This window comes from Gorilla gorilla, chromosome X (assembly GCF_029281585.2).
Source record: "Gorilla gorilla gorilla isolate KB3781 chromosome X, NHGRI_mGorGor1-v2.1_pri, whole genome shotgun sequence".
NCBI classification, from domain to species: domain Eukaryota; kingdom Metazoa; phylum Chordata; class Mammalia; order Primates; family Hominidae; genus Gorilla; species Gorilla gorilla.
The window spans coordinates 114,851,988-114,870,487 of NC_073247.2; the positions used below are offsets into that span (position 1 = coordinate 114,851,988).

General features: G+C 43.7%; 1 protein-coding gene and 1 pseudogene across 3 annotated transcripts in view; one reads left to right on the forward strand and one right to left on the reverse strand.

The window, feature by feature from the left end:
• Positions 1-3,909: 3,909 nt before the first annotated feature.
• NXF3 (nuclear RNA export factor 3) overlaps positions 3,910-18,500 on the reverse strand; it is a 144,887-nt gene continuing 130,296 nt past the window's right edge. For 2 of the 3 annotated variants that reach the window (XM_055375489.1, XM_019019842.4), the window contains exons 2-20: positions 12,789-12,957; positions 12,416-12,569; positions 11,683-11,766; positions 11,472-11,576; positions 11,267-11,347; positions 11,078-11,147; positions 10,834-10,922; positions 10,329-10,438; positions 8,648-8,684; positions 8,220-8,288; positions 8,085-8,140; positions 7,835-7,942; positions 7,656-7,714; positions 7,431-7,546; positions 7,293-7,335; positions 6,632-6,704; positions 5,637-5,819; positions 4,330-4,390; positions 3,910-4,089 (exon numbers count right to left, since the gene is read on the reverse strand). In XM_055375489.1, coding sequence (XP_055231464.1) covers positions 4,018-4,089; positions 4,330-4,390; positions 5,637-5,819; positions 6,632-6,704; positions 7,293-7,335; positions 7,431-7,546; positions 7,656-7,714; positions 7,835-7,942; positions 8,085-8,140; positions 8,220-8,288; positions 8,648-8,684; positions 10,329-10,438; positions 10,834-10,922; positions 11,078-11,147; positions 11,267-11,347; positions 11,472-11,576; positions 11,683-11,766; positions 12,416-12,569; positions 12,789-12,865 — 1,647 coding nt within the window. In that variant the 5' untranslated portion in view covers positions 12,866-12,957 and the 3' untranslated portion in view covers positions 3,910-4,017. The remainder of the gene's footprint in view (positions 4,090-4,329; positions 4,391-5,636; positions 5,820-6,631; positions 6,705-7,292; positions 7,336-7,430; positions 7,547-7,655; positions 7,715-7,834; positions 7,943-8,084; positions 8,141-8,219; positions 8,289-8,647; positions 8,685-10,328; positions 10,439-10,833; positions 10,923-11,077; positions 11,148-11,266; positions 11,348-11,471; positions 11,577-11,682; positions 11,767-12,415; positions 12,570-12,788; positions 12,958-18,500) is intronic. The other variant, XM_055375488.2, reaches the window with a different exon arrangement.
• On the forward strand, positions 14,780-16,862 carry LOC101123892 (zinc finger protein 770-like; annotated as a pseudogene).

Consider the following 18,500-nt stretch of genomic DNA (forward strand, 5'->3'; position numbering starts at 1 on the left):
GTAATAAATGAATTCAGCAATGTTGATGGATACAAAATCAATACACAAGGCTGGATGTAGTGACTCATTCCTGTAATCCTAGCACTTTGGGAGGCTGAGGTGAGAGGATTGCTTGAGGCCATGAGTTTGAGACCAACCTGGGCAATATAGCAAGACTCTGATCTACAAAAAAATTATTTTAAAAATTAGCCATCTGTGGTGGTGCATGCCTATAGTCCTAGCCACTCAGGAGGCTGAAACAGGAGGATTGCCTGAGTGCAGGAGTTCAAGGTTACAGTGAGCTATGATCACACCACCGCACTCCAGCGTGAGTGACAGAGTGAAACTCTGTCTCTTAAAAAAAATTATTTACATTTCTATACACTAACAGTGAGAAATCTGAAAGAATAATTAAAAAACAATTTCATTTAAAATACTTATGATTAAACTTAACCAAGGAAGCAAAAGACTTGTACACTAAAAACTATGAAATGTTACTGAAAGAAATTTAAGAAGACAAATAAATGCAAAGACATCCTCTGTTCATGGATTAGAAGACATTGTATTGTTAACATATTAATACTACCCAAAGTGATCTATGGATTCAATGCAATCCCTATCAAAATCACAATGACGTTCTTGCAGAAATCAAAATCTATCCTAAAATTCATATGGAAACTCAAAGGACCTGATTAGCCAAAACAATCTTGAAAAAGAACAAAATTTGAAGTCTCCCACATCCTGATTTCAAAGCTTAATACAATGCTACGGTAATCAAAACAGTGGTACTGGCAGAATGGCAGACATGTAAACAAATAGAATTGGTAGTCTAAAAACAAATCCTGGCATAAATGGTCAAATGCTTTTCAACAGGGTGCAAAGACTGTCCAATGAGGAAAATACAATCTTCAACAAATGTTGTTGGGGAAACTGGATATCCACACAGAGAAGAATGAAGTTATACCTTTACATTATACCATATACAAAAATTAACTCAAAATGGATGAAAGACCAAAATATAAGAGCTAAAAGCATGAAACTCTTAGCAGAAGACACAGGGACAAGCCTCAGTATTGGATTTCACAATGATTTCTTGGATATGACACTAGAAGAACAGGAAACAAAAGAAAATAACAGATAAATTGTACTACATCAGAATGAAAGACTTTTGTGCATCAGAGGATGTAGCAATGGAATGAAAAGGGAAAATATTTTCAAATCATGTATCTGATAAGAGATTAATATCTAGAAAATATAAAGAACTCCTACAACTCAGCAAAAACAACAGAAAACAACCCAATTCAAAAATGGGCAAAGGACTTAGACATTTCTCCAAAGAAGATATACAAGTAGCAATAAACACATGAAAGATTTTAAGTGTGTTTTGGATAAAGAGCCAAGAGTGTGGCTGGATACCTTTTGCTAAAGACATTTAATGTGTGATTAATAAATCCAATCAATCCTCTCAGCTGAATCGAGGAAAAATATACAGTATCCAGAAAGGATCTGTGGATAACCCTCTTGTCTGATGGCATGGATCCCTTTGACACACACAGGAGACCCACAAGGTTTTTTCAGAAGAACGTTATACCACTAAAAAGACTGCCAGTTTGACCTGAAGAAAACAAAAAAAGGGAAAAATGAAAAGAAAGCTATCAGACATCTAGGATTCTACAGGGAGTAAAAAGGATGATAGAGTTACTTGACCGTTAACATCTGACATCCTTTAAGATAAAGGAAGAATGACTCAGAGGGCAGAGCCATGGATACAGAGGAGGAGGCCAGTAGAGCAGTGATGCCTTTGTGGCCCAGACAATAAAGCATCAAGCCACAGAGGGTAATTCTCAGGCCTTGAAACCCAGCCAGGTTTCTGTTTTTTGTTTTTTTGAGGCAGAATCTCACTCTGTCGCCCAGGCTGAAGTGCAGTGGTGTGATTTTGGCTCAGTGCAACCTCCACCTCCCGGGGTTCAAGCAATTCTCCTGCCTCAGCCTCCCGAGTAGCTGGGATTACAGGCGCCTGCCACCATGCCCGGCTGATTTTTGTATTTTTAGTAGAGATAGGGTTTCACCATGTTGGTCAGGCTGGTCTAAAATTCCAGACCTCAAGTGATCCACCTGCCTCGGCCTCCCAAAGTGCTGGGATTATAGGTTTGAGCCACCTCGCCCAGCAAAACCCTGCTAGGTTTCAAACATGCTTGAATCAGTGACTGCTTTTATTATTTCATATTCTCCCCTTCAGAATGGGGATGTGTATTCTATACCTGTCCTGCCAATGAATTTTGAAAGCAGGTAGCTTGTTTTCTGGTTTTACAAGTCCACAGATGGAAAGGAATTTTGCCCCTACATGGTTCATAGATCAGATTTCACTCATAACCTGATTTAGATGATGAGATTTGGGACTTTTTGAGTTGAGGGTATTTAGACAGGATATTTGACTTACAGTTGATACCGGAATGCATTAACTTTTGGATATGGTGGGATGGGGTGAATGTATTTTTCACATTAGATGGATAGGAATTTTCAGGGGCCAGAGGGCACAATGTAGGAGGTTGAAGAATGCCCTCCAAAAGATATGTCCACCTGGAACTTCAGAATGGGACTTTATTTGGAATAAACGTCTTTGTGGATATTAATGTAGGGATCTAGATATGAAATTACCCTGGATTAGGGTGAACTATAAACCCAGTGAGTGACTTTGAAAGGGAAAGAAGACCCTGAAAAAAAAGACAATGTGAAGATGGAGGCAGAGATACCAGTTATGCTGCCACAAGCTAAAAATCAGCAGCAACCAGAAGCTGGAAGAGGCAAGGAAGGATTCTCCACCAGAGCCTTTGGATGGAGCATGGCTCTACTGGCACCTTGATTTTGGATTTCTGGCCTCCAGAACTGTGAGAAAAGAAATCTGTGCAGTTTTAAACCACCTAGTTTGTGGTACTTTATTATGGCAGCTCTAGGAAACTACTACATCAATACAGACACAATTCCCCACATGCACATGTGCGTGCACACATACAATGTTATTTTTCTGAAAATAAGTTTTTAGCTTTTTCTTCTAAATTACCATCTTATCTCGACGACTGCAGTTATGTTTTTGTAGTTATTATGGTTGGATCGCTTTTCATAGATTTTGGGGGGCCATTGCAATTGCTTTTTATTTTTTATTTTTAAATTATTATTATTATTTTGGAGACAGGGTCTTGCTCTGTCACCCAGGCTGGAATGCAGTAGTGCAATCTCAGCTCAGTGCAACCTCCGTTTCCTGGGTTCAAGTGATTCTCCTGCCTCAGCCTCCCAAGTAGCTGGGACTACAGGCATGCATCACCATACCCGGGTAATTTTTGTAGTTTTAGTAGAGACAAGGTTTCACCATTTTGGTCAGGCTGGTCTCGAACACCTGACAAGTGATCTGCCTGCCTCAGCCTCCCAAAGTGCTGGGATTACAGGCTTGAACCACCGTGCCCAGCCGCAATTGCTTTTTATAACGATTTGAGATTGATATCACTTTCCCTTCTCTCTACTGATTTCTCTATATATGAAGGCTATTAATCCTATGTCCATCATATATGTGGGCAATTTTTTCTTCCCAGGTTTTCGTGCATTCCTTAATGCTATTTTTCCCCAAATGGGTTTTTTTTAAATTTGAATAGATTCGTATGGCTAAGAAAGTAATAACATTCTCTGCATAAAAAATATCTTACTTGATGCACTAGGGACATAGAACATTAGCCTCCAGGCTTAACAGGGTTAAAGAGCACTCCCCACCTTGGAAGGCACATGGCCCTCTGGAGTACAGCTCTATCCTAAGGGTGGGTCCAAGATTTGAGACTCTACTCTAGGATTTCCCAGGAATTACTCATTCTCTTTGAATATCCCTTTCCTTTTCCATAGAACAGAGATAATAATGCCTGACTCAAATGGATTTTGCAGGGATTTGACATAACAAGACACCATTCTTTATTGTGAAAAGGAACAGAGATCCTGGGGGTAACAGGGGTGGACAAGTGCACAGAACAACTGGCCCCTTTGGAAGGATGAGAGTCAGTCCTGTGAGTTGGGCTTCGGCTTCTTAGCCCCAGCCAGATCTCCTGGTTCAGTCACAGGGAAATACATCTATTGGAACAAAAATACAGGGAAGATGATGAGGCTGAAGATTATGACACTTAAGGATTTCCTCTTAGGGCTTTGTTTTCAGGATCCTAGGTCAGTCTGTGTGAGGGCCTTCTCTAGGATCTTGCCCTTGGCCGAGAGGAAGTGCAGGAGGGAGCTGGGAGATCAGCAGAACCGGAAGCCCAAGTTCGATCCCCAGGCCACCCAACCTCTGCTCACTTAGCCTGAATTCCTAGACCTCACCTTGGGCCATGCAAGAACATGAGGAGCTCTGACGTAGTCACACTGGTTGTTACGAAGGCAGCTGTAGTGGAGGAAGGACAGGTAACATCCATTAGGACCCAAGTGCAGACACTGACAATACAATGCCATTTCTTAATCTATGCAACAGAAACATGTCTGTGTTTTCTGGAATTTATTGCAGCAGAAGGAACCCTGTGAAAAGCCAAATGTCTACCAACAAAAGAACAGGATCCATGGAACTGTGAAAGGAAAATAAATCTTGGGGTCCCAGAATCACTAAGCTAAAGGTAAAAGTGAAGCTGGGAACTGGGTCATGCAAACCTGCCTCCCCTTTTGGTTCCCAAATAAGATGGCTATAAGATGAAAAGCTACACGCCTCCCCCATATTTTGTCCGCAAGGAAATTCCTCGTGAGCTGCAACATCTTTGCCGTAAGGTGTTTCTGTTAAAATTTCACCATGACAATGTAAATTGATAGCTTATCATTATAGGTAAAGTCACCCCCCCGTCCACCAGACACAAATGCGTATCTGATTGTTCCCCCGCCTCATTTTCTCTATGTCATCTTATATAAAAAAATGCAGATTCACTGAGCCAGACAAAGGCATGAGTAACTATCTTTCCCTACCCTCTCCCTTACATGAAAATTGTGTACTTCTCAATATCCTACCCTTTCCCCTTTAAATCTGGAGTCCTCAAAATCATCTTTGAAAGGCATAGACCTGTCTCCCGGGCACATGTCCTTAACTTTGGCAAATAAACCTCCTAAAATGATTGAGACTTGTCTCATCATTTTTCTCGATTGACAGAATTCAGAGAAGTACTGTACACCTGTTCAAAATAACTAGGTAGCTGAATATGTATCAAGAGGGAAATGTACAGTATGATACTGAGTGAAATAAAGAAGCAAAGCCAACTATCTGCAAGTTCCCATTATTCACTCCCCTGCTCCTCCCAGTGCATACCAATCACTAATCACCATACACACCCAGCACTCACTTCTTTTTTTTTTTCGAGATGGAGTCTTGCTCTGTTGCCCAGGCTGGAGTGGAGTGGAGCAATCTCTGCTCACTGCAAGCTCCACCTCCTGGGTTCACGCCATTCTCCTGCCTCAGCCTCCCAAGTAGCTGGGACTACAGGCACCCACCACCACACCCGGCTAATTTTTTTTTCTATTTTTAGTAGAGACGGGGTTTCACCGTGTTAGCCAGGATGGTCTCAATCTCCTGACCTCATGATTCGCCCACCTCGGCCTCCCAAAGTGCTGGGATTACAGGCGTGAGCCACCGCGCCTGGCCCAGCACTCACTTCTGAGGCAACTGGTAGTTCATCCCAGACTGGGCAGAGAAAACCTGCACCATTTTCTGCTGCTCCTGGGAGAAGGCAGGCATGGAGCTGGAGAAGGCTGTGGGCACTAGGGTGAACAAGGCACTCTGGGTCCCTTGGTGGCTGGTATCCCGCACAAAGAGCTTGTCATTCACGATGCACAGACTGGAGGAAAAATGGGCCATCAGGTAGCCGGAGAGAAGGACATCTCCCCACCCGCTACAAGGATCTTTTTCCTACTGTTCAGCAACCTGATTTCTTCGATACCTCTACTGTGCCTCCCTCCTAGCTTTTTGGCTGGTACCCTCTAACCCTTCCACAGAGCCCACCTTTGGAGAGATTACCTACATGCTTCACCAGTTTTGTAGGTTTACCTACAACCCAAGGATGGTTTTACACTCACATTTGCCCTTTACAATAGCCCAAGGGAGTGGACACTGTAATCACCAGTTTCAAAGGAAGATTCTGAATTACAAAGAGGTCACATGCCTTGACAAAGTCACAGTGAGTATTGCATCAGGAAAGAACTCATACTCTGACTCCAGAGCCCACACATTTAAAAATATTTTTTCAATACAGGGTCTCACTCAGGCTGGAGTGCAGTGATGTGATCTAGGCTCACTGCAGCCTCAACCTCCTGGGCTCAAGATCCTTCCACCTCAACTTCCTGAATGGCAGGATGATAGATGCACACCACCACACCCAGCTAATTTTTAGTTTTTTTGTAGAGACAGGGTCTCACTGTGTTGCCTAGGCTGGTCTCAAACTCTCGGGCTCAAGCAATCCTTCCACATTCAGCTTCCTAAAATACTGGGATTACAGGCGTGAGCCACTGCTCCTGGCCCATACTGTTAACTATTAGACTAGACTGTCGGTTTTTTACAACATTGAGAACACCCCGAGGACTGCACCACCACATTCCCACACCACTGGCCCCAGGTTGGGATGGGTGCTCCCACCCACAACACAGCACTAACCTGGAACTGCTGCCAGGGGTAGCAATGAAGGTCCGGGTGAAGGCGAGAACAGAACCCTGAGACTGTCCTTCCACTTCAAAGACAACAAACAACATTGCCTTAGAGTTGCACAGGCTTTATGTGCTCACGCGGTGATCCCCAATCAGAGTCTTGCTTGACACTCACACAGAAGGGGGCCAGACCAGGACAGTTGTTCACTTGGAGTCAGGCGGATGTGGTAGGAATGGGGAGGGCAACAACAGGAATAATCCGCTCCCAGTGATAGGGCCCCTATCATGTGTGGGGCCCTGTGAAAACCGCAAATTCACTTAATTCCTATTTCACAGTAGCCCAAGAGATGGGTTATTATTAGCCCCATTCTGCAAATGAGGAAACTGAAGGGTTAAGTAACTAGCACAAGTTCAGAGTAAGGACCTGGGATGAGAGCTGTCAGACTCCACAGTCTGTGTGCTTAACGCACGCCTGAGCTGTGCAGGGCAGACAGGCATGGGCCTAGGTCAGATCAGGGTGGTTTGTGGGCAGAGCTGGGGTGGGAAAACATGGAGGGAACAAGAGGAAGGAAAGGAACGAAATGAGGGAAGCTGGGGGAGTTCTGAGACGGAGCCCAGCCAGGGGGAGGGAGGAGTGGGGGATCTGGGGAAGGGACTCTACAGACACTCACCTTCCTTGAACACCCCGTTGACAGAAAAGCAGAGCATCCATTCCTGAAAGGGAAGATCTCAGGTGCTCAGGATCCCCCTTAACCTCCTACCCACCTCTGGCTTTCTGGGCCTGCCCAAGGGAGGAAGCAGGTGCTCACCGTCTGGTACCACATGTCCACCAGGAAGGAGCTGAGGTCATGCTGAGTTTTAGGCAACGCACTGAGGGAGTCCACAATATCAAGTTTTGTGTGCTTCAGCAGCTCCCCCCGAAGGTCTGTAGAGGAGAAGAGAAGCAAGGATTTGGGGGGCTGCCACACCCCAGTTGTGTGATTGTTCCTGTCACACCCCCTTACCCTGCCCAGTCTTCTCCATCACACACTTACAGGGGTCCTTGATAATTTTTATATTCCTGCTATCTTTGAAGAACTTGCACAAGCTGCTCCTAGAAGAAAAAGAGGAGCAGGAGTGGGTGGTCTGGCCAGTGCAGGCATCTCCAGGAGCTGGAGTCTTTCTGCAGGGGAGTCACATGGCCCTGGACCAGGGTCGGAGCTGTGATACTCACGGGGCTGAGTCCTCAGGATTGAAGGGAATGCTCAGGGAGAAGCAGGCCTCATCGTGGTAAGCACTAAGGAGACCCTGTCGATCTCCAGAGTCATAGATCAAGTAATACCTGTTGGAGACCAGTGAGGACAGGCTATCTCTGTGGCCTGGGTGCCAAATGAGACTTGAAAGTCTCACTGTAGGCAGACTTGTACTTGTGTAAATTCATCTGACCTAGCCTTCTCTTGCCTCAGATTCCCAGGGATACTTACTGCTGCAGGAATTGCAGGACCAGATTCTTCAACATCTCAGATCCAAAGAAGCTTCCCTGGAATAAAGAGTCCCCAGGACCACAGATGGTACCCCCCCTTACTCATGCACCACCCTGCTGGATCCTCTCTTCTCACCTTACAGGTTGGTAACCTCTTGTGGGCTTCAGTACCACATAGAGTTGCTCTGGGTGACTGCTGGCCATCCTGGGGAAGGCAAGAGGAAGTCAGTAGTGCAAAGCAGGGAGGTGACACAGAAAATTACGGAAAAGGATAGACCCAGGAGAGGGTGAGATCAGAAATCAGGTGTGAAAGCATTCTGGAAATTACGTGGGCAAGACTACAGTCGGGATTGCCGCCACCTGAAGCCTGTTGTGAACCCGTGTGAAGAAGCTCCATAGGCTCTGCCAAGTTCCCACATGGGTCCGTATTCCCTTCCCCCACTCCCTTGAGGTTTAAGGGTTAGCTCCAAAAATGTAACTGGGACAATATCTAAAGGGGTTTGGGGCAGTTGGGGGCAGCATCAGTCCCAATTAGGAAAGTCAATGATCAAGGAATACACTTACCAGGCATAATAATTTGGGGAACAATTCCAGGATGGAGCTGCCGAAAATCAAAACAAAATGGACAACGGTAAGTGAAACTGTGGAGCTGTCCTCCTCATGGGAGCAATCACACCTATGTCAGAGACACAGTGCAGTGTGGCCACCTACACTCCGAAGTTCCTGCCTCTGCAGCCCTGGGCAGCATTGGGAGCCCAGGCTTCAGGATTTTCTTCCCCTCCCTCCATCCCTCTCTCACCTTTGTCCAAGTCCCCACTGAAGGCTCTGCAGGGAGTAGGAAATGGGGTGGGAGCCCAGGGCTCTGCTACCTCACTGGATGTCCGTCAGTCTGCCTGGCCTGGCCTTGGCCAAGACCAGGTCAGCTCTTAGGGATGGCCCAGGATACTGGGACAGGGAGGTGAGTGATGCAGGCTCAGGAGGCAGAAGGGGAAGGCAGGGGAATGATGGCAGAAATGGGGTGAAGGTAGGGGAGGGAGAGACAGGTGAGACATATGAGAGGAGAGACAATGGAGAAACAGGATGCAAAGCAAAGGGAAGGGAAAGATGCTCTACCGTGGTGGTGGAGTTCAGGGAGGAAGAGAGAAGAAAAGGGCTCCCCTGCTGCAGCCCTTTCCCTCACTGGCCCCAGCTGGCCCTGGGGACCGAGGCAGGAAAGGAAAACATGCGCCTGTTGGGCTGGGGCCCACTGGATGCAGCTGGAGCCTTTCTCACCTGTGTGAGCTCAGTCTGAGCTGGGCATGGGAAACAGAGCAGCCACGGGGACAGGAGACCTTCTCCCGGGAGAAGTGAAGGGTCAGGCCCCAGCTTAGCATGGGGTTCAGAGTCTGGGGACCCCCCTCTCCTGACCACTGCATTCTCTTCTGATGGTCCCTGACTCCTGTGCCCCTCTGTGCTGACGCCTTGACCGAGGAATGCTACCCGTCTCAGGCTACCCAGGGCGCCTCTGAGGACCCAGGCAGGATGATGTGAGGTGTGGAGAGAAGGAGGGGCAGTGCCCTGAGAGGCCTGTCCTTCTGTCTCCTCAACCTCCTCTGCCCTCTGCCTTCCACTCCTGCCTCAGGAATGTGGCCCGCTTCTGGTCCCTTGACTCAGGAAACCCAGGTTTCTCCCCAAGGAGGGCCCAGCTCCTAGCATTGGCCAGAGGAAGAGATGGCATGACAGCAGCCACCCAGGGCCTCGGCCCTCAGTATGGGGCAGGGAAGCCCCCATGCCAGCCTGGGACAGGAGAGGGGACCTTTTTGGAGCAAGAGAAGGAGAACCCCTCTCGGGACAGGGGAGGGAAGCCCCATCTCAGCATGGAGGCAGGAAGGCCTGTCTCAGCATGAGGCCCTGGACTAAAGGACTCTTCTCGGTCCAGGGCACCAGCACCTGAATACTGCTGGTCCTGGGGAAGTGGGGGAGCCCCGCTTCCTGGAGCACACTCACAGAGGGCACGCTAGAGGAGGCTGGGTAGAGACAGGTGGGAAACACATCCCAGAGCAGGTGAAAAGGGGACCAGACCATGTCAGAGGAAGGAAAGGAGACCTCTAAGCACAGATGAATGAGTGACACAAAGAGAGGAGTGGGGTGAGGGGGAAGGAGAGGGTCTGTGGTCCTCCCAGAAGACTAGTGCTGCCTCCTCCTGCAGAAGGGCACTATCAAACACAGGTCAGGGTCCCAGGTGGTGACAGAGGGTACAACTGACTTTCTGTTGCTGGAGGTATCCGAGAAGGTCGTGCACACTGGGCTTCTGTCCGCACACTTCTCTCCTGGCTCTATCCCTTTCCACTTGTCCATCTCCCCTGCAGACATCACCTGCAATTATGCAGAAGAACCACGTAGACCCAGGAAAGAGCAGCTGGAGGGCCCTGCACCCTCAGTCTCCTCCCTTGCCAACAAATCCACTTCCTTGCCTCTTGTCACTACCCTAATGAACCCTCCTCCCCCTTTTTCTTCAAAGAACTATCTGAGTATTACACCTCATTTTATTTTTCAAGAAATTCAGCTTGTTAATGTTGGGGGCCTTTGGCATAATGTCAAGCATCTGGTAGGCTTTGTTGCTGTTTGGGTTCAAGGGCAAAAGCTATGGGGAGGAATGAATTAAGAATTAAGAGTGAAGGCCCCCAACAGGGGATATCTTAGACCAATTAGCCTCCTAGCTAATCTCTTCCATCTTCACCCTCAATCCCAGCATGAGTCTAAGGCCTCACCGTAGGTATGTTCTCTTCATGGACGTCCAGGGAGGCAGCCATGCACTTTCTAGGATTCGATGCCATCTTAGTATCACGGTTCACCATGTCTCCAGAAAGCAGAGAGGAGAAAATCAGAAGTCTGAGAGGGACCCGCCTGGTACAGCATCAGCACTAACCCCTCCCCAAGTTGCCAACCGTAAGTCTCCATCTCACACAGACACCTCTGCCCTCATCTGCCATAGAATTACTTTCTCAGCCATACCTGGGTAAAATGGGAGTCTCTGGAGATCAAGAGCTTCCTGGGAGACATCACACTGTTGGTTCATGGCCAGCTGCAGAGTTAGAGATGGGTTTCAGAGGCTCTGAAGTTGAGGTGGTGAAGGGGGCAATAGGTGGGGAAGAAGCAGTGGGTCTGGCTTTGTGTGAACAACTTGCCGTGAGTCTGTGTTACCTTTATCTGCTCCACCTTTTCTGACTTCAGCTCCCTGTGCACAAAGTGGCGTATACCAGCAGGGTTGACAAAGATTGATATCTGCAGAGAACCCAAGAGGGGCTGAGTAAACACTAGGAACTCTGAGCCCCAAGATCAAGCAAGACCTTACGCTTGCCCTGCCCTCTTGCTCGATGCTAGCCCTGGTCATTCATTTGACACACACCTTTTCATTATCCTCATCCCAAATCTTGCCACTGACATTCTTCAGTGCATAGGCGATGCTGGCATTCTCCACAAAGAAGCTGGCATGCATGTTTTCATAGTGAAACTATAGGGATAGTTGCAAGAGAAATGAAATATGAGGCCAGAGTCTCTGCTCATCCAGCCCCCAACCTGTCCTGTTTTCTCTCGTCTGCCTCACGGTCCTTTCTTACCTCAACTGGGACGAAGGGTACACTGCATTCATTCTGAATCAAATTCAGCAGCCACTTCTCATTGTATTTTATGCCGAAGGGAACCTATGAGTGAAAGAAAGAATGAGTGAGGAAAGGAGACTGACATAATGGAATTAAACGTTAAAAGTGGACCCAAATATGTTCCTTTCAGACTTTAAAATAGTTTAAGATAGGACAACATCCATTATTGCTAACTTATGTATTTCATTATTATTTCTTTCATTATTTCTAATATCTATTATTTCTAACCAAACATGGATTTCCTAAATACCCTTTCTTACTATTCAAATAGTTTTCTTAAAATAATCAATTTAAGATGTTTAATATGAGCTTTCTTTTATAAAGTCCCACAAGAGTCTACCTAAGGCAGACTAGGCCTGCCCCTTTGACAAGGACCCCACTAATTCAACCCCTCACACACTTAGTTTGAGCTAAACTGAAGCATCTGGTGTGGAGATACTCTATCTCCTTAGCATTCGTTTCCTCCTTTGATTGTAAACGACCTCTTCCGCTCTCTCTGCAGTCAGTCTGTTCCCCTTACATTGCTTCTCTGAATTTACTCTTAAGATGATCTAGGATGTTAACTCCTAGTAATAAAGGACAGATTACATACTTTCCTGCCCTTACAAAAGTATCTAGTGTCTACACAAATCCAACACAATTCCCCCTGTTCTCCTTCTGAACATTAGATCCACTTTGCCAGGACACTCACTGTGATCTTGAACCAGCTCCCTAAGGTCCCATCCGGCATGTTCCCCTCCATTCTTCTCTCTGGAGGTTTTTGCTCTCTCTCCATGTTAACATGGGTTTGGTCTTGTTTACGAAAACTGCCTTTCCGATTATAGGGTGAAATAGCATAGGGAGTGCTGTGAGCAAGTGGAGAAAAGGTAGTTCACATATGCTCCGAAAGTATTTTATACACATTTGATCCACTGATACCAGGGCTACAATGAAGTTAAATCAACCATTAATCGAGTTCTGTCATTCCTCTCTCTGTCAAGTTGGAAAGAATGACATATTCAGCTACAGAGTTATGTATTTCACTGGCCGGTACATTCCAGCCATGCTGACTACTGGTCACTTACTATCTTACTGGAGAGTCCATGTGGGCACCATGCATTGCTGCATCTCCATCTTGCTGCTGATGGGGTGAAGAATGCATGCCAGGATTGACAGGTTCAGACCTACTGCTAAATCTCCTTTGGTAAATATCCCAAGATCTTGCTCTTCTTTGAACAACTTGATCAGTGTGACCTTAAATTAAGAACAGCACATCAACACTTAGAATACCAGAAAAAAATCTTGGGAAAATATAATGGATAATGAAAAAATTCACTGATATTTATTTATTTAGAGTCAGGATCTGGCTCTACTGCCCAGGCTGTAGTGCAGTGGCATGATCACCACTCACTGTGGCCTTGTCCTCTATGGCTTAAGAAATCCTCCCACCTCCGCCTCCCAAGTAGCTGGGACTACAGGCACGTGCCACCACATCTGGCTAATTTTTTTTTTTAGAGATGGGGTCTCTCTGTGTTGCCCAGGCTGGTGATTTTTACAATCTAGAAAGAAATATATCACAGTGCCAAAAAAAGTTGAAAGACTTCACTGTGGTTTCACCTCCTGGGAGATGAGAGTTGGGGAACATTAACAGCCAAGGAGAAAATAAGCACAGCAGAAAGGGTTTGGGTTTAGGTGATACTAATCTATGATGATAGTCCTTGCTCTGCCCTTTTCAGGCTGGGTAACATGGAACAAATTGCTTATCATCTGTAACCCTCAATTCCCACCTCTAATTGGAGAATAATAAAATCTACCCTAAAAGTTTGCTATTATGGCTCAAGGGTCAAAGGCAAGTTCCCCGCCTCAAAGAAGAATCAGATAAATGAAAAAATTGCTGAAGAAAATATCCAGTATGAATCTTGGAGAGACATAATTATGGAATTAATTACCAAAAGAGTGAAAGAGAGAATTTAAAAAGATGTGGTAAGCGCAGCCCGGCGCGTTGGCTCTTGCCTGTAATCCCAGCACTTTGGGAGGCCGAGATGGGCGGATCATGAGGTCAGGAGATCGAGACCATCCTGGCTAACACCGTGAAACCCCATCTCTACTAAAAATACAAAAAAATTAGCCGGGGGTGGTGGCGGGCGCCTGTGGTCCCAGCTACTCAGGAGGCTGAGGCAGGAGAATGGCGTGGACCCGGGAGGCAGAGCTTGTAGTGAGCCGAAATCCCGCCACTGCACTCCAGTGCAGAACTAATTTACACTGGATTGTGATAGGGCAAAGATATATATTGTAATCCTAAGGATAAACACTACAACAATGGCAGAAAGTTTCACTTTCTAGCCAAATGAGATAAAAATTTAATAGTTAAAACTATTAATCATTTCAAAGGAGAGGTGTGGAAAAAGAACTTAAAACAGGCAAAAATAAATATATAGTAATATGGTCTATTTAAACCAAATCATACCTATATTTTCATTAAAAGAAATTAAACTTAAGTATTCTAAATTAAAAGGCACAGAGTATCACACTAGATAAAAAATTCCATCAAATTATCCTGAAAAAAAACATGTAAAATTTAATAATACAGAATATTTGAAAATAAGAAAAATGGCACGATTCATACCATTTACACACTGACTGACTGAAAGCTTATGTAACCATATTAATAAGAGAAAATATATACTTTAAGAAATACTAGAGAAAAGAACTCATAATGATAAAGGTTCACATCAACAAGAAGATATTAAGAAAGCAGGTACGCGCACTGCCTTCATGGCACCTGGGCCTGAGGTGGGTGGCTCCTCGGCCTGAGGTGGGTGGCTCCTGGGCCCTCGCCAGCTCCAGGTGTGTGAGGAAGACTTCAGAAACCCGACTGAGAAGTGGAGAGACCCCCAGGGAGGGTCAGACCTGCCTCAATTCCGCTAAGGTCTTTCATTTCTTGTTCGCCTACTTTCGTGAAATCCTCACATCGTTTTAATGGTACTAGTCAAGACAAGAAAATAACAGGCTTTCAGCCTTGAGGCAACATTGGTGTAGGAACACTATGGAGCTCATCAGAGTATATCACTGAAGAATATGATGCCTGAAAACTATTTAAAAATGCTAAAGATTCAACAGTGTGTGGTAGCCAACAAACTACCTAGAAACAGGCCATATATTTGCAATATTTGCTTCAAGCACTTTGAAACACCATCAAAATTAGCTAGGCACTATCTCATTCATACTGGTCAAAAGCCATTTGAATGTGATGTGTGTCATAAAACCTTTAGACAACTAGTTCATCTGGAGAGGCATCAGCTAACTCATAATCTGCCTTTTAAATGTAGTGTTTGTCAGCGCCACTTAAAAAATCTGAAGACATTTGTGAAGCACCAACAACTTCACAATGAAACCTATCAGAATAATGTTAAACAGGTCAGAAGATTGCTGGAGGCCAAGCAAGAAAAGTCAACATATGGAGTGTATAATACTTTTACCAGAGGAAAGATGGGCATTACACCCGTGCTCTAAGTCCGATCCCACATATAGCATGAAGAGAAGAAAGAATATTCATGCATATACAATCTGTGGCAAGATGTTTCCATCACAGTCAAAACTGGATAGGCATGTACTTATTCATACTGGTCAGAGGCCTTTTAAATGTCTCTCGTGTAGTAAATCTTTTTGACAGTCACCTCACTTAAAAATCCACCAACTTACACATTCAGAAGACCTTTTCAATGTTGTTTTTGTCAAAAAGGATTTAAGATTCAAAGCAAACTTCTGAAGCATAAACAAATCCATACTAAGAATAAGGCTTTTGGGGCTCTATTAAAGAAGAGGCATACAGAATATTGCCCCCTGCCTAATAAGTTAAATGCAAATCAGGGTGGTTTTGAAAATGGTGATATTGGTGAATCTGAGTAGAATAATCCACTTTATGTCCACTCAATTTATACTGTCCCTTTTCAATATCCAAAGTGTGAAAATGTTTTGAATCACAGCAGATTCTCAATGAACACATGTGTTTTCCTGCTAGAGGTGGCAAAATTCCAAGCAGGTTCAAAAGAAGCTACAACTATAAAACCATTGTTAAAAAAAATATTGGCCAAGCTTAAACGTGCTAGGAGTAAAAAATTAGATAACTTTTGATCCTAGAAAAAAGTATTTAAAAAGAGTTTCTTGAAAAATTGTGATCGTATTTCTGGTGAGCCGTGCTCTGAACAAACCCAAAGAACATTTGTGGGTTCTCTTGGCAAACATGGAACATATAAAACAATTGGCAATAAAAAAAAAACATTGACTTTGCGATTTTCTTGGCAAAAGCAGTTCCAGAACCAAAATGTGGGAAAAAAATGAAAGGTATCCTTACTACAGCAAACTTATTAAGCATTGATAATTCAGTGAATAAGAAAGACTTGTCAATCTGTGGCTCATCAGGTGAGGAATTCTTTAATAACTGTGAGGTATTTCAGTGTGGTTTTTCAGTTCCAAGGGAAAACATACGTACTAGACATAAGATATGTCCCTGTGACAAATGTGAGAAGGTATTTCCTTCTGTATCCAAACTAAAAAGACACTATTTAGTTCATACTGGACAGAGGCCTTTTTGCTGTAATATTTGTAGGAAATCTTTTAGACAGTCAGCTCACTTAAAAAGACATGAACAGATTCATAATGAAAAGAGTCCTTATGCATCCCTTTGCCAAGTAGAATTTGGAAACTTGAACAATCTTTCTAATCATCCACGTAATAATGTTAACTATAATGATTCCCAACAATGTCAGGCTCCTGGTGTTCAAAAATACGAGGTCTCAGAGTCAGATCAAATATCAGGAGTTAAGGCAGACTAACAGGATTTTATTCCTGGTAGCACCAGGCAGCCCTGTCTTCCTAATGTACTTTTGGAATCAGAGCAAAGCCATCCTTTTTGCAGTTATTCAGAACATCAGGAGAAAAATGATGTCTTCCTGTACCGATGCAGTGTTTGTGCTAGGAGTTTCTGATCTCCATCTAAACTGGAAAAACACTACCTAATTCATGCAGGGCAGAAACTATTTGAATGCTCAGTTTGTGGCAAAACATTCCGACAGGCTCCTCACTGGAAGAGACATCAACTTACTCAATTTAAAGAATGACCACAAGAGAAAGTGGTTGCCTTGGATTCGGTTATGTAAACTGTCACAACCACTAACAATTGTGGTCTCTGGTGATCTTATTTTTAAAGCCTGTATTATTTAAAATGCGTTTTTATCAAGAGGCCTGCATTAAATTGAATGGTTTCACAGGCATTTGTTTGTCCTGCATAGTAAGGAGGTAAAATACATAGAAAATTAATACAATGTTTTAGAAACAGCCAAATTAATTTTTAGAGGCAAGAACATGATTTGATGCTATAAAGTAGGCATTTTAATATTGTAAACATATGCTGTGTCTGTATTGAAAAATATAAACTCATGGTGCTGTACAAATAATTTAGTCTCATTCATTTTTTAAAGGAATTATTCCTTAAGACATGCCATCTCTTTTTATATATACTCAAAAGACCGAGAGGCAAAAATTGGCTTTTAGCTGCAGCACATATCCCTGCTATATTTCATTTATCTTACATTTCATATGAAAACATAATTTTGTCCACATGTGGCTCAAATTGCATTGGAATTTTTTTGTAAATTTAAAGAACTACAGAGGCACTAAAGGTGAAAATGGATGAGAAAATTATAGTATTTTTTCAATGGTCTTTTCAAAGCTATTTATTTTTAGGACTATGTGGTAATTTCACTTCTTCAGGTGATTAAGGTTTTCTTTTTCTTTTTTTTTCCCAGCAAGTGACATCTTTCTCAAAATAATTTAAAAGTAGGCAAGAGGCTAGGATGTATCCATATACATTTACCATGTTTATTTACCAGGAATATTTTCCAAGTGCCATAGTCTTTTTCATAATATGTATGCAGTTTTATCTTTTCAGAGGAATAATTTCAAGTCATTTATTTGCTCATTAATTATAGCAGTAGTCATAGATTTAAGACTCTATTCTAGAGATCTTCATCTCCATAAGACTTCAACATTTATTTTAGTAAACTTTTCTTTTTCTGCCTCTTTAATGGAGTGGTCCTATTATTTAAGCCTGTTCTAAGTTTGATCAAATGGCAATGACTAGGTCTAGTTTTAGTTTTTATTTTTGCAAGAGTCTAATGCTAAATAATTTTATTTTGATCCTTGTTAAATTTTTATTTTGATTAGTAAGGTAGTCATTCCTGTAGAGGGATAAGATGCTTGTAGAGTTGTGGGTATCATTCCAAATAGAACTGTTATGATTTGGGAAATATTCTAAACTACAAAGGACTTATTTCATAATGACAAATTGTCCTTCACCTTTGCCTTTGTTTATAAAATCTTCAGGAATGACATTTTCTAGCAATAAAAGGAATTAACCATTATGTTTCTAAGCTGAAAAGAGGAACAGGTGGGTAATTATCCTACCATACTTAAATATAGTGGAAAATCCTCTATTGAGAATGTGGATAAAAGAACAATTGTAAATTTTGCATCATAATCTGAGAACTCCCTTTTGGGGCAGGGGGAGGCGGGAGGGATAGGAGGTGGGGGTGATCTGGTTGCTTCTTTTACCACAGGTGATTTTTAAGTAACTTGGGTTTAATTTACAGAGATGAAACATGACAGTCTGAGTAAAACACCCAATGATGTAGAAGTGTGCCTGTTTATTACGTAGAGACAGCCAACAAAAACAGAGGAGAATCACATGCTTTAAAGAACACTTTCTCTTAGGTTTCCTTGGGATATGTTCTTCCAGT